Source organism: Procambarus clarkii, chromosome 51, assembly GCF_040958095.1.
Source record: "Procambarus clarkii isolate CNS0578487 chromosome 51, FALCON_Pclarkii_2.0, whole genome shotgun sequence".
NCBI classification, from domain to species: domain Eukaryota; kingdom Metazoa; phylum Arthropoda; class Malacostraca; order Decapoda; family Cambaridae; genus Procambarus; species Procambarus clarkii.
The window spans coordinates 8,618,305-8,634,500 of record NC_091200.1 but is presented as its reverse complement, the minus strand read 5'-3'; the positions used below and the strand labels follow the sequence as shown (position 1 = coordinate 8,634,500).

At 44.2% G+C, this 16,196-nt stretch overlaps 1 protein-coding gene across 9 annotated transcripts in view; it reads right to left on the bottom strand.

The window, feature by feature from the left end:
• LOC123774609 (uncharacterized) overlaps nt 1-16,196 on the bottom strand; it is a 178,182-nt gene that overhangs the window by 43,643 nt on the left and 118,343 nt on the right. For 8 of the 9 annotated variants that reach the window (XM_069303937.1, XM_069303938.1, XM_045769067.2 and 5 more), the window contains 4 exons: nt 9,073-9,586; nt 5,436-5,579; nt 1,548-1,686; nt 1,119-1,233 (listed from right to left, as the gene is read on the bottom strand). In XM_069303937.1, the coding sequence (XP_069160038.1) occupies nt 1,119-1,233; nt 1,548-1,686; nt 5,436-5,579; nt 9,073-9,586 (912 nt within the window). The remainder of the gene's footprint in view (nt 1-1,118; nt 1,234-1,547; nt 1,687-5,435; nt 5,580-9,072; nt 9,587-16,196) is intronic. The other variant, XM_045769068.2, reaches the window with a different exon arrangement.

Sequence of the window (16,196 nt, the reverse complement as noted above, 5' to 3'; positions counted from 1 at the left end):
CTTCGCGGCAGGGGATCGTATTCCAGGGACCATAGGATTAAGGACTTGCCCGAAACGCTACGCGTACTAGTGGCTGTACAAGAATGTAACAACTCTTGTATATATCTCAAAAAAAAAAAAAAAAAAAAAAAAAAAAAAAAAAAAAAAAAAAAAAAAAAAAAAAAAAAAAAAAAATTAAACAAAGGTACATTTAGCAAAACCTCAGCATCTGGCAGTCAAAACTGAGTTTGTAAAGCCCTTGTCCAGTAATTTTAGGGCTAAGTTAGATTGAAAAGGCTACTAATAGATATATTTTGTTAGGTTTCATATAATATTTACACATTATTAAAGATCTTCAGTTCAAATGTGCATGCATGACATTTCTGTAAAGTACAAAACAGTATTCCAAGCGGAGGGTGATCAAGATAGTTTTGAACTTTGCCAAGTTAACATTTCTGATACTATTAATATATTACAAACGTGATTTAAATTTGTTGAGGTATAAAAAATTTCACTTTTTTTTTTTTCCATGCACTGTAACTTCAGGTAACTTGGATCTCAGCATAACTCAGATGGAATCGACTCCATGATCTGAATTAGTAAGCGATTACCACACTGAAGATTTGAAGTCAATACGATGAATCTTTCTGAATATATCACACAAACAAATGAACAAAAGGAGTGGTTATATTGCTTAATTTCAATAACAGCCATACTTTTTTGTTCATTCTTTAGCTTTTAAAGTTTTAAGTTAATACTATGAAACAAAATCCATATATTGTAGTGAAAAACAAAGCTAATAAGAAAAAGCACACATGATATAATTAAAAGGAGTCCCTACTGGAGATACTTAACAAAGCCAAGAATGCCTACCAGGAAAACTGATACACTATTAGTAGTGAAATATGGTTATAAATATTAACATGAGTATTGTACTCACAAAGTTAATAATGTATGTTTAAAGATCAAATAATTTGTATAAAATACATTATTATAATATGCACCTCAAATTAAAGTTTTTTATATTTTTTTAAATCCATACAATATAAATATGACATTTATATGTACCTCTAAGCCATACATTATACATGATAATTATATGCAACTTCAAAACACCACCAGAGAACAATAAAACTTACGATAGTTGCATCTGTACGGTCGAACAAATTGATCGATAGGAGGATTTGGAGGGTGATGTTCCTGGATAGTTCCAACTTTGATGTAACGTGGTTCCTCATATGGATGAAAGTTTTTCTGTAAAAATGATTGCATTATATCTACTAGTCTCTTGTAGTAAAAATGTTTTTTAGAATGGCATTTATAAACAAAATAATATTCAAACTATTCAGCAGTTTACAAATGTAACGGATAAACATAAAACAATTTTGTCAATGGAAATTTAATGAATATTTTAGTCATAAATAATACAAAATTAAATAAAAAGATTAACTTTTACTTTGTACTGTACAGTAGTGAAAAATTCATACAAGCAAGGTATTACATTTATTAAGATTTAATAAGATGTAATTTAAACTGTCTACTATGGAAGGGAAAAAAAATTGCCTTACCAAATGTACCCCCATGTAAATCTTGGTATAAGCTCTGTACAGGCAATATTTGCACTGGAACTGGCAGTGGCTGTGTTCTGTAATAATGTGTTGAACTAATGTTCCTGGAGTGGGCATTACCATCAGGCAGTAGCAGCATCTGCAAGAAAAATAACAACATTACAAATTCTGAATACATTATTACATTTACTAGTTATTTCAATAATGCTTGTAACAGTTGAGCTTACGAAACAAACCATGTAACAGTTAAAAACTGTACATTTGCTTAAAATACACACATGCACATCCTCTACATTTTTTCTTGTACACAACAAAATGCTGGCCATGAGAGGTACTAATGAATTGAAGAAAGTATTATTATTATTAAATATGTATCTCATTTTGCACACTCCCTCACACTCTCTCTATATATACTTATGTTAAATTATGGAATTAGCTTAACTAAACAAATTTTGGGTTCAATTCCTGAAAAGGTCAATTGTGAACCTCAGTAGCCATTTCTACTGCCACTCACAAGATGGAAATGGGATGAAAAATAAATGAACTGAACTGAGCTAAACTAAACAAAAATACACACATACTAGACAGAAGCAAAGCAGGCAGGCCAAATGGAGTCTCACCCTACTACTATTCTTCCAAGCATCCTTACAAACACAGAACCTCACAAACCAGCCAGTCCTCCTAAGGTTTCCCAACATCAAGAAAAAACAGTCAAATTAAAGCATTCCCTCCTAACCTACCAGAGGACCCAAAACGGAAAACAAGACAGTAAGTCACTTTTGCGAGCCGCTTCCATTTTCTAGTATGACAATGTTTGACCTTATGTGATGCATACGATTGAAATCAGATGTTCTTTTTAAGAGGACAAGTGGTACAGACATACGACAAAGGTAAACAACCAGCGCTGGATGAAATGCCAGTTTCTGGGTGAGCATCGGAGGCTACCTGAAGCTATCCATACTGATATAGTGTTATATTAGTTGGGACCATCAGTCGCAGAGTTCTTGTTGCCTACTGGGAACCAGAGCCAGAACCTAGCCCCCTCAGAGAGGTGCAGAGAGCAATGGCCTCTGAGCACTTTACATTTAGAGTATGTCATATTTTGCAACCTATAGAGGAAGGCACCCAGAAAGGTAGGTGAATCAAAACAGACCATTGTCTGGTTGAGAATTGTGAGCTAAGGCCTCAAAATAGCAAGAGAACTTGCTATTTTGCTTAGCTTAGGTCGTGGTGGTGGTCATCCTCTGTTGTCCCGGAGGTTTCACAACGGCTACTTGCAGTCAGTTTGCCTGCTACAGACAGGGTTTACCAGCTTAGCTGGCCCCAGTGCTTGGGCTTCCCGTAGGGCTTATTCACTATACAAGCCCTGGAAAATGCCTGTGAGCTCATTCGTACCATGGATACTTCTTCCGAGTCCACTCTCATCTTGTTCAAAATTGATGGTTGTTTGTTGCCCCTGCCTCAGGATCATCTGTATTGCCTCCGTCATGCTGCCTGTTGGGTCAGAGACACCTACGACCCAGAGTCTTGCAGGACCAGTTCTCTGCTTGTGCCCCATTTTACTCATCCCTTATCCGATGATCTCAGGGATCAGGCAGCGGGCACGTTGTATGATCAACCCGTCCTCTTAAATATGACGTCACTTTTTGCTCGTATGCGCGCTATGGCCAATTTTGGATGTAATTTGAAATGAAATTGACTCACAAAAGTGACATACTGTTTTGTTTTCTGTTTGAGTCATCCGGCTTACTCGGCAAGCTTTGAAGAGGCAACTTTCCATTAACGTTTTTCATACCGTTTTGAAACTTTATGAGAATTTCCTGCCCACCTAACCTATCAGAGGACCCTTAACTTACTGTTGCTGAAAAAAAATCCCAAATTTATTTTCATTTTTTTTTCATTTTCAAATTACGTCCATATGGGCAAACGGCCAAAAGTGACGTTATTTTTAAGAGGACAGGTTGGTATGATTGGTTCTCTTTATTGCACCGGCCCAGTTGGAGGGCCAGGAGCTGCCTCGCTTGTGGGTTTGGGGGCATTGTTTGTTTCGGCCTTGGTTCAGTCCACACCACCTCTTCCTTTGAGGAGGGGGGGTTGCCCTGCACAACCCCCCCCCCCTGTTGCTTTCAGCTCCCTAATGTTTGAGGGTTTTGGAGTCGGGGTGGGGTGAGGCTTGGGGTGAGGCTTGGGTGGCTTAGGGGGCTGCCCCTTCCGATAAGGGCACAGAAGTGTCGAGCCCCTCTTTCCTGCTGAGACTTCCGAGTCAACCCAGCAGATTCCCTTCTTCGTTGCCTTTCCCCCTGGACTCCACCTTTCCATCTGAGATGGTGGATGTGGATGAGGGCTCTACCCCGGAACCTTTGTCGATGGTTTCCAGGTCTCTGGGGGGTCCGCAGGTCCGCATGGAGCTCTTGGACTCTTAACCCTGCTTGGGCCCCTTGTGCCTTCTGCGCAGGGGCTTCTTCTGCAGGTGTGGGGTTTTCTGTACTCTCCTTCCCTTTATATATGTATTGGGTGGGGTTCCCCCCCTCCCCGTGTTTGTTTCCGGGGGCCTTTGGGTTCCACGGATTTGTCCTTTGGAGGTTTTCTTCCTGTTGGCATTCACCTCCGGAGGTTCTGGAGGCTTTCAGTGCTTACCTCGTACGGTAAGGAGTTTGTAAGCACTTATCTTTCCCCCCCCCCCAACCCTTACCAACAGACAGTGGTCTGTTTTGATTTGCCTACCTCCCTGGGTGCCTTTCTCTGTAGACGCAAAATATGACATACTTTAAATGTAAAGTGCTCGCAAGCCATTTCTTTCTGCGCCTTTCTGAGGGAGCCAGGGGTCAGATTCACGAAGCAGTTACGCAAGCACATAAGAACGTGTACGTCTTTCCTCAATCTTTGACCTCTGGTTAAACTCTGGCTTTGGTTACATTTATTAATCTGTTTACAAGCATGAAAACTTCCCAATCAACTGTTGTTATTGTTATAAACAGCCTCCTGTGCTTCTAAGCTCATTAACTGTTTAATAATTGTAAACAAAGCTGCCAAAGATTTAGAAAAGATGTACAGGTTTGTAAGTGCTTGTGTATCAGCTTCGTGAATCTGGCCCCAGGTTCTGGCTCTGGTTTCCGGTAGGCAACAAGAACTCTGATTGATGACCCCAACTAATATAGCACTATCAGTATGGATAGCTTTAACGAGCCGACAGGGCTCCCCCATAGAAAGAGTTACAATATATATACAAATGGAAACAGAGAGGACACTAACTTATAGACCTGTATCATGGACAATTAAAGTAAAATCAGAGAAAATTAGTTAAAACTAAATGTGTAGAATATCTAGAAACAATGACATATTATGGACAGAATGTGCCCATTGAATAGGAAGGCCCTGTGAAATAAATCCTCTTATCTTTTACAACTGAGTCACAAAGATCATATAGGAAAGAAATGGTTGGGTTGACTATAGATATCTAGACCTAAGAAATGCTTTAGACAGTTCCACTCAATAGGTTGTACTGGAAGGTAGAAAATAAGAGGAGGGAAGACAGCTCCCTATAAGGGTTAAGCATAGCAATTCATTCACACTCCTTACAAATTTGCTCTCATTTCAATTTAATTTACCAAGAACAAGATGCACTGTAGATAGAGGAAATCTTAATCTTTGATGGGTAAAGTGGTCTGAAAACATGCAAGAGACCGTAGTGCAATATTCAAAATTAGTCATGAGGATGGTCAGTTACAGAGTATGCTCTCTATATCTCCCTTCATAAACAACTAAGCTCGAATTAGCAACTCTTCTATAAGGTTTTAAGAACATAGTATAATCATATGGTCGTACAAGACTTATGCATATATGCAATATCACCTTTGGCACAGAAAGGAAAACTCTCTTATTACTCACCTAGAGCTCTGGCCATGTAATGAGATGTGCTGAAGAAATAAATCGGGGTCATCATCAGCGTATATACAGCCAGTGAACATACATTTAAATACTTCTGGTGCAAGCTTGGTAATCAGAGTCTTGAAAATGTCTATTGGTTGATACCTGAAACAGAGTTTGTTAAACTATTATTGGAATTTGCTGCTAATCTCTACACCTTATTAAAACAAACACATGAAACTGAACCTTTTCAGGTGCATAATAGATTATCAGAAGTGAAATTAATACCTACTTTTAATACAATAATACACTTTTGTTTTACAGAGAATGACTAAAAAAACCAGCGTTGAATGTAATGAACACCATTTTCTTGGCGAGTCCTGGAGGCTACCCAGAGCTTACTAGGCTGATATGCTAATGTCAGACTTTGGCATCAGTCATGTGTATGGAGTTCTTATGGGCCTACTGGGGACCACGAGCCAGAACCTGGTCCCCTCTAGAGGCAAGGGAAGCAATGGCCTATAGAAACCCCCGTGTAATTGGAAGCATTCTATGTCTGCCATCGACCGGATCAGGCGAACCCGAACCCGACACCAGTGGCCTACCACGACAAGAGGAATCCCAAGCCGTGGTACGACCTTTCCGGGAAGACTCACCATGGGACCCCTGGAAAACCAACAAGACCGACATCGGACGACAAGCAGACGACGCAGCCTGGATAAACTGCGCCACGGCTGATTCCTCAAACAGAAGACGACAAAAAGGCGACAACAGCCTAAGAGCCACAGCCCAAGCAGATTCCACGGAGGAACCCCAGCACGGCCTGCCGACACGCGAGAAAGGAAGCATAAAGCAGGGAAGTCGTATCCCACAATATTCGCGCGAAATGCTTCAACAAGGCAGCCGACGAACGCGCAGCCGAGGACAAGGCGCCGGACCCCGGGACGAACCCAAGCGTCCTCACATCCACCATGAGCCAATCCGAGGACAGATCCAGGAAGAAAAAAAAAAAAAATGCAAGGCCGAAGCCAAAAGGCCCCGGGCGTGCAAGTCCTCCGCCACGAGTGCCGCCGAAAGGGAGGGAACCTGCACATGGAGCTGAACAACACCCACATCGCGGAGAAGGGCAGGGGCCAACAAACCCTCATTCAGGTACTCAAGATCGCCCCCCGGGAAAACGTGAATCACCGTGGAAGCTTCCCGCCACTCCAGCATGCAGGAACGACAGAAGGAATTCCATGAATCCAGAACAAACAAGGGGCAGTCCGCTAGCCAAGAAGACTCCAGAACCTCGTAACGGAACCAAAAAGGGAACGAAGTCCCAAACCTGAATTCGGATGGATCCATTTCCGAGGCATAATCTGGGTCACGCAGGACGTACGCTGCAAGGGCTGCCCGCACCACACCAGGTTAGATGCGATAAGCCGAAAACCTCCGGAAAGACGGAACTGACGCACTCGGGGAAACACGGAACCGAACCCGGGGAGGGGCCGACACCAAATCCAACTTGAATGCAGAGGGGGGAAAAGAAAACCCCACTCCTTATAACAACAAGCCCGGCTCAGAGGGAAGAAAAACCCAGGCGGGGTCCAGCAGGGCCCCAAGCCTCCCAAGTCAGCTCCTCCCCAGCCCCGAGGTCCTTCACAGCAGGACCCGGGGCCGAGTCCTCTCTCCAAGCACCGACCTCACAAGACAGGGACGGAGCAGCCGTAGAAGCCGGAAGAAAGGGGGCCCACTGGTCAGACCCAGAAGCTTCGGCTGGGAGACAAGACTCTAAAGCCTCCGTCGCCAGAGAGGAAGGATGAGGAGGTGCGGACTGAACCAGGATTGATGCGACCTCCACCCACAAGTCTGGGTCTCGAAAAGCAAATCGGGGCAGCCCCGGGGCATCCGGGTGAGCAACCAACCAAGTGTGTTGCAAAAGACGAAACCTAGCTTCTAACGCACACTGCCGCCTGTACCCAAATTGAATCATCAGAGGATTGGGTAAATTGAGTCACAAGCAAGCAGCAACACTCACAGGACTCAGGGTTGAAAGTATCACCGACCCAACAGGCAGCGTGGCGGAGGCAAAAACAATGAGTCACCCCAAGACAAGGGGACCGAGCAACCCTCAAACTCACACAAATCGAGTGGGGACTCCGGGGTCACATCCATCGGACCCACATATCCCCTAGGGGTTTCCCAGGGTCCTGAGCGTTTACTTTAAGAGGACTCACGCTCAGGTAGTCCCAGGCAGGGTGCAGCTAACCAGCACCCAAAACTACCAAGCAAACCTCTATAGCTGAACCCCAGGGACGTATACACTCACGGGGACCTAGCAGGGGGCGCCACCGAGGAGAACTGTGGAAGGGCAAACACTAGTGGAATAATAGGGCAGAACCCCCCACAATGCAAAAAGAAAAAGAAAAAGAAAACCCCGCAAGAGGACAGTCATCCGAAGGAACAGAGCCGGCCGCTATGTCAGGAATACAAAGCTGCACAGCACCTACAACTTGAACAGATACAGACAACACCCTATGAACGGAAAAGAAATGGCTGAAAAACCACCAGGAGACTTCATACTGTCGCCGAGACAAAGACAGCAGATGGGACACCATCAAGGAAGCCACCTGATCACCACACAAGTGGCGATACACCTACATCAGAAAAACCAGATGCGAGCAGAAGAGTAAGTCGAACCAGTGAGGTACCTCACTGGCCTGACCTGCTGAAAGAGGTGGAGTCACAGAAAGACTCTCGGGTTCAGACATATATATATGCCAAAGAGTGCTGGGAAGACGGGACACCACGAGCGTAGCTCTCATCCTGTCACTACACTTACGTAATTACACTTAGATAATTACTGAGTTTATGTAAATACACTCCGTAAAATAAAATGTAAATAAAATTACATTTTATATAATACACAGCACAGAGTATAATGAAATGCATCTTTCTGAGTTGTACCTCAGTGGCTGCTCTAAAATTGTCACTGATATGTGTCAGGACACAATGACAATGCCTGGCTTCAGGTGATAATCTTAGCATACAAAGGTTTTTTTCTTTGCATACACCATCTTTACTTGCCACCTTGCATGGCAGAGAAGCTCACTGGAATTGCAAATCAATCCACTACCTAGATGAGCCATTCTATTATAAAAAATCACAAAACAATCAACCATTCTACAAATTTTGCTTTGGTAACCATTAATTTATACAATAACTATGAAAAACATAATTCCCCACTAAACTAGCACAACAGAAACCAGAAAAATGTAGCCAAAAAGCTATCAAGGAGCAAATGGATTCTTTTAACTTCATGGAAAATACTACTCATCATTGTTACCTACTAAATGTGTAACACTGCTAACAATAATACTTGTGGAGGAGTTCAAATATTTTCATACTCTTGCAGCATGGCCTGGAGCTGGTCTTCCCTGGTGCTCTAGTAATCTGACTTAGGAATGTCCCTCTAATGAGGTCATTACATAATTTTCCTTTCAATTAATTTAAATTATATACAGCTACCAATTTGAAATGTATATCAAAGACTGTAATTGTAAAAGATTACCTAATTTTGCAAGCATACTGATAGTATAAGTTCTCGAAACATATAATGAAAATGTTCAAGTTAAAAAAAAAAAAAATTACTCATTAAAACTGAAGCATAACTCACGCTTGGAATATTGACTGGACAGGAACAGTTGGAGGAATTTTGGGAAGTGTGGCAATTCCAGGGGGTGGAGGGTGCTCACTGTGAGATCTGCTTATTCTGGCTCCTTCTTCATCAAGGGTCACGACAGCTGGCTGGGGCTTCCTCGTTTCAGAAGACTGTGGGGAAGTCTGAATAGTAATTTTTATCATTTCGGGAGATTTTTCCGAATTTCCCCGAAGAAGAGAAACTGCTCCAGAATGTGAGCTTCCAGGGAATGGCATAGTGCTTACTTGTGGTGTTATTACAGCAGGAGACATGCTTATTCCAATTTGTGCAAGTCCAGGTGTTGAAAAACTGTTCTTGCTTTCTGTCATACTAGAGGTAATAGGAACAGAAACCAAAGAATTTCCAATATTTATTACCGATGCACCAGATGTACTAATTGCTAGTCCTTGCTCTTGAGAGACTGGGTGGTTTAGTGGAGAGTTTACTGGGGATGAACTGGAAACAGGCTGACTTGAGGAGCCATCATAATCTGTGGAGAAATAATCCAAGGTGAATGATGACTGATAATGTTAATTTATAGATAACTTGAGAGGTGTATGACTTTAGACACCAAATAAGGACCAACACCTGACAATGCTGAATGAAAGAACATTTAAATTTTTGTTTCACTGAAGGGTAGAGGAGCAGACTAGAGCTCTCCTGAAAAAACCAGCATTGAATGTAATGAAACACTATTTTCTGGGTGAGAACCGAAGGCTCCCCGGAGCTTTACCAGGCTGATATGCTAATGTCAGGCTTTGGTATCAGTCATGTGTATGGAGTTCTAAGGCCTACCAGGGACCACGGCCAGAACCTGGCCCCCTCAGAGAGGCAAGGGGAGCAATGGCCTATAGAAACCCCCGTGTGGTTGGAAGCATTCTATGTCTGCCATCGACCGGGTCAAGCATCCAGAAAGGTAAGCATTCCAAAACAAACCCCTATTCTGGTGAAAATTGCTACCTAAAGCCGAACTAGTGGACAGAACTCCTTAACAGAAAACAAGCAAATTAGTATGACGTCACATGTCACCGTGCTGCTGTCTGCACAGCTCCCCCCTCCCCGGGAGGGGGAAGGGGGAGCCCCAGACCTCCCACGCCAGCTATCCACCCATCAGTTCTGAGGCTGGATGTCAAAACACGCGAAAAACTGCCGACCGGAGGGAGGGAGGGTTGCCGGGGAGCCTCCGGGTCTCACCCAGAAAATGGCGTTTCATTACATTCAACGCTGGTTTTCTGGGGGGAGCCCCGTCACCTCCCCGGAGCTAACTACCCACAGAGGAAGGTCAAAGGGATGGAACCGGGAGGCGGACACCACGCACCCCCCACGGAAGCGAGACAACCGGCAGCAAACACCAACCCAAGGCGCCACAGCCCCGAAAAGGCCCGGGAACAACACGAGAACGAGCAGCAAGGCCCCCGTACGAACACCAAACATCCATGCCCGAAAGACTGCTAGGACACGTCGCCCAGACGGCAGCGAGAGCAGCAAAGCCACGAACGCCACGGGCATGAGGGAAGAACACAGGCAGCTATGTCGCAAGAACACGGCCGACAACCCGGGACACCATCACCCGCGAACCGGGAACAACAGAACCGGATCAACGCAAAATGCGCTCCGGACACAGACGCTGTGGCACGCAAACAACAGCGGAGGGCCGCCACTGAACACAAAACATGACACACCCCCGGCCCGACCAACGAAGCATTAACAAACCATGGACCCCTCCAGAACGCAGCAGCCCCACCCCACGCCAGAAAAGATGGAGACTGCTGCCACCGAACAACCAAAACGCTAAAACCGAAGGAGCAAGAAAACTTAGCGACCCGACCCCCAGAGGCAAATGCCAAAAGGAAAAAAGCCGACGAAAAAAACAAACCGGAACCGAAGGGGCACTACCAACCGAGGAGAAGACAGAGCACGCTGACCAGAGACCAGGATGGTGCAAGCGGCGCACGAACAGGCCGGAGGTGAAACGACTCACAAGACAGCTTACTAACGGTGCAGAAGCAACACCAAGACCGAAAGCAAGCCAAAGCGGCTCCGCCAGCGCCGCATGAAAAGAGGCGACAGTATGTGGCAAGACGACGGCCCAAAACCCCCACCAGAAAACCAAGCCGACGCTAACAAGACTAACCACCAAAGAAGGGACAGGAAAAGGAAGGACCGCCAAAATACCCCATACTGCCGCCAAGAGAAGGATGCAGGTGGGACACCTACCACGAAGCCACCTGACCACCAACCGGAGGCGAGACCACAAGGCAGAACGTAAGCAGCCCCGACAAGGCCCCTCCGAGCCCAGGAAAAGGCGGAGTCGCAAGAAGATCTCGGGCGCGACCACCGAAACCCAGGCGGCACAAGGAGATGGAACGTCTGCCGAACAGAAAAACTCCCCAAAGCAAGCAAGCAAGCCCACCAGGAGTTCAGAAACGACAGGTCCGACGCGAGACATCGCAAGACCCCGAAAAACCTACCGGCAGGGCAAGCTAGGAAACCAAAGAAGGCGGAAGGGTTGCCGCCAGAAACAGTACCCGAACCAAGGGGTACGAGCAACTGCAACAAACAGAGACAAAGAAGCACACCACAGGACACAGGCTGAAAAAACGCTCAAGAAGCCCAGGAACACACGCAGAACACCCCTGCGGCAGAGGAGGAAACAAGGGAACGCACAAGGAAATGAAGCGGTGGAAACCGACCACGCCCCAACATAGCAGCAAGTGCAGTTCAAATCAGTTGAAGTGGAATGCTGAGCTTAGGTGCACATTCTCTCAGAACCCATGGTGAAACTCCATCTGGACCAACTGCTTTGTTCTTATTTAGCTCCTTCAGCATTTTTTCCACTTTGTCTCTAGACACTTCTATGTACTCTATGTTGTTCTCTGGAATACTTATTGTATCTGGTTCCCTGAAGATTTCATTTTGTACAAACACACTTTGAAACTTTTCATTTAATCTTTCACACATTTCCTTTTCATTTTCTGTGAATCTATTTCCCATTTTCAACCTCTGAATATTATCCTTTACCTGCAATTTGTTGTTTATGAATTTATAGAATAGACCTGGTTCTGTTTTACATTTGTCTGCAATCCCTTTTTCAAAATGTCTTTCTGCCTCTCTCCTCACTGCCGTGTAGTTGTTTCTCGCATCTTTGTATTGCTGGTATGTTTAGGGGTTTGGCCTCTTCCTGTATTGATTCCAATTTTGTGTCTTTTGGTCTCTGGCCCTCTCGCAATTTCTGTTGAACCAATCCTGTTTCCTAGTTCTGCATCTCTGTTTTGGTATAAATTTTTTTTGTGCCTTTATCATATATTTCACAAAACTTGACATACATCTCATTCACTTCCTTGCCTAGCAACAAGTCTGTCCAATTATACTCACTAAAAAAATTTCTAAGGTTGCCATAATGTCCTCTCCTAAAGTCAGGTTTTTCAATTGCATCTACCTTCATATTTTCTTCCAGATTATAACGCATTGCATACTTTATTCCCAAAAAGACATGGTCACTTTTACCCAAGGGAGGAAGGTACTGAATGTCAAATATTTCTTCCTCCTTCCTGGTAAATATCAAATCTAGCATGGAGGGAACGTCCCCTTCCCTCATCCACGTAGCTTGTTTAACATGATACAAGAATGTTTCCAGGATGAGCTCTACAAATTTACAGGTCCCAAAATCTTCTGTTTTAGCTTCATATGCTTCCCAGTCTATGGATTTCAAGTTGAAGTCGCTGACTATCAACAATCGTGAACCATCGTTATCCGCTCTCGCTATGATCTCTCTCATTATTGTTATAAGACCTTCTCGTTTACTATCTAGCTCCTCCTTTGACCATGTGCTGCTTGGCAGTGGACTATATGCATTTATGATCATTAGTTTATCATCCTCATGGCAGATCTCTAGTGCTATTATGTCAACTTCTTGTGGATTGGCAGTCATTATTTCCTTCACCTTTAGGTGTTCTTTCACCAGCACAGCAACGCCACCGCCTTTCCTAATTTTTCTGTCCCATCTCCAAATTGAGTAGCCCCTTGGGAATATGACCTCATAATAACATCTTCAAGTTTTATCTCCGTGAGTGCAACAATGTCTGGTGTCTGCAACTGTATTACATCACTTAACTCCAGTATCTTCGATCTTACTCCATCTATGTTGGTGTATGCAATCTTCAGGAACTTGTTTCCCCTCTTCTTATTTTTCACTCCCCCTCTCTCTAATGATTTTGTTGGTTTGCTTTTATGTACCACTTTACTGGTCTGCCTACCCCTATCACTTTGTAGAAAAAGAATTGATTTCTTCTTGATTCCTGCTCTCATTTAAACGTTTTGCCTCGGCGAGGTTCAGTTTCAGCTTCTCTCTATCTTCTTTTGAAAGATCTCGTCTTAACGACCACACTTTCCCATCCTCATCACTTTGTAATTTTCTAGCATTCCTTAGTACTTCTTCCATCTGTTTGGCACCATTTAGGGTGATCCTCAAAGGTCGATCTTTCCCTTTTACATATCTGCCTATTCTCCTGTAGTCGCACACATTCTCTATGGTTGTAAGACCTTCCACGAGGCCAACAATTTTATCTACTACTTTTGCTTCTTCTACAGATCTTTCTGACCTAGATGTTATCTCCTTTTCTTTGCAGCCAAAAATTATCAGGGACTTACTCTGATCAACTGTGTTTTGCACCAACTTTGGGTTAGATGCCAATTCTTTTCTCACTTCCAGCCTAATGTTTGTTTTATCTTGGTTGCTGCAGTGTTTGACTTCCTTTACTGCTTCTTCAATTTGTTCCTTCTCCTTGGCCACTTGTGCATAGGTGAGTTGCATATCTTTCTTGCACTGTTCTATTCCCTGAGTAACTTCCTCCATCTGTGCTGACAAAAGCTGTTTCTCCCGTTGAATTTCCTTACTTAACCTATTGTAGTCATTTATGTTTAAATTTACTTTAACTTCTTCCAAAGACATTTTTAAGAGTTTATTTTCTTCTTCCATGGCTTTGCAATTTGTTTCCAATTGATTCTTATCCTTGCACAAGTCTTTCACTAAACTCTCAAGTGCTGCTTGAAACCTGCTTGTTTCAAGCCAGTGTTTGAACCCAAGGGTTTTCCGGTAGCTCCGCCTCATGGAGCGTGCTCCTCAAGCTTCATGCTCTCCTCCGGCTAAGGGATTTCTGCTCTTTTGGTACTGGTGGTAGGTTTGTTAGTTTGCAGCTGTCTCCTCCTTTTCTGGCAAAGAATGAGGCTGCTACTTTCCGGATGGGTCCTGGGGTTGCTGATGCTTGGTTGGTCAGGCCGGGGGTGCATCATGTGTTGTGTCCGGTTGCGGCTTTCCGCAGTAACCTGCGTGCCACGGCCTCGGGGGCAGGGAACACACTTTGGGTTGACCCGGTTTCCTTTCTTCCCTGTTCCTGGGTTAGGGTCTCCCAGATTGTTTGCAGCTATTCGGTTCAGTCAGCCTGCGGTCTATCCTCGTGCCCATGATGTTCGTAAGTTTGCTGCGCTGGCTGCTGTCTTCGGTAACATGTCTTGGGCTGACATTCGGGCACAGGGTTTTTGGAGGTCGAACAGGGTCTTGGCCGCTTGCTACCTTGTCAACATTCCTGGGCCTAATCAGGCCTGCGTCACATTGGGTCGTCAGTTGCGGCAGTTGTCTCGACTTCGAGTTGAGGTTGGTGCCGACCACCTCCCAGGTAAGTCCTCCATGTTTTTGTCTTTGGGTAAGTAGCTCCAGGGAGTCGACAGGGCTCTCCCCCCCAAAAAATTTCTGGGGGCGAACAAATTTTCCTAATTTTCATATGATCATGGGGAACAAATGTGTTTCCTTCCAACACAGTTTCCTATCAAAATGACAAGGATTTTTGCCAAAATATGATAAAATCGTGAATAAAATCTTCTGTAAATCATTACACATCTGAAACAATTTTTATAATTAGGCAGTAGCTATGGTCAGTGTTTGAAATGTTTAAGAGGTTTTATACATGGCCAATCTCAAAATTTCTGTGATGGAAATAATTTTAAGAAATACTACTGTACAGTGGACCCCCAATTCGGTGAACCTTGGTTCAACAAATCTCTGGTTAGGATGTACACTTTTCAGGCTGGATTTACTCACCCGATTCAACAAATTCTGGTTCGCTGAAGCAGGGGATGTGCAGATTTGCTTTGGATAGAGGGAGATAATTCACAGACTGGTGGAAAAGTTCTCCTATACACATACTACCAGGCTAGACAAACTGGGTGTAGACAGTCAAGTTAGACAAACTGGGTGTAGACAGTCAGGCTAGACAAACTGAATGTAGACATACTAGATATTGTCAGTCTAGACAAAATGGGTGGAGATAATCAGGCACGATATTGTCAGGCTAAACAAACTTACTGCTGGGTGAACAGAGGCTACAGTTAAGGATTGGTGCCAAGTAAATTCTCCCCTGGCCAGGACATGAACCCAGGCCAAAGGGCTCGCAAAATGCCAGGCGAGTGTGTTACCACTTCACCACGGGGACTGCCTGATGGATAGTGCCTTCCTGCTAGTGTAGTGACTGTGACAAGACAGTCATTAAACTAATGACGCCCAAACCCTCACTGCCTTTATCCCTCCCTCAATGCCTCTATCCATCTCTAATTGCCTCTATCCCTCCCTTACTTCCTTCTCCCCCTCACTGCTCCTACACTGCGTTCATCCTGCTTCTATCTTCACCTCACTAATTCGGCCTCTACCTCTTGCTATCCATCCCTCACTCATGTGGGTATTGAGAGTTGTGGGGATGGCAATGTTTGTTAACAGTTGGTGGCCCCCTTTGTGACCAAGTCACACACAAGGTTTTTATAATCACAAATGGTAACTCAAGAGGATTCAATGAAAATATTGTATACAGTATGCCTTTTCTGAAGTGTATACCAATTCATAGCTGCACAGTTAAATAGTAGTATATAATAATGAATTATTCTTGTTATATATTACTAAAATGTGCATTACATAAATGCTTCCTGAAGGTATCACCTGTTGCAACGAATCCCTCACTCCAACAAATCAGGGTGGGTCCCAAATAGTTCGCCGAATCGAGGGAGCACTGTGCACACAAACATTTAATGATGATCAGTTGCTAAAGAGTGTA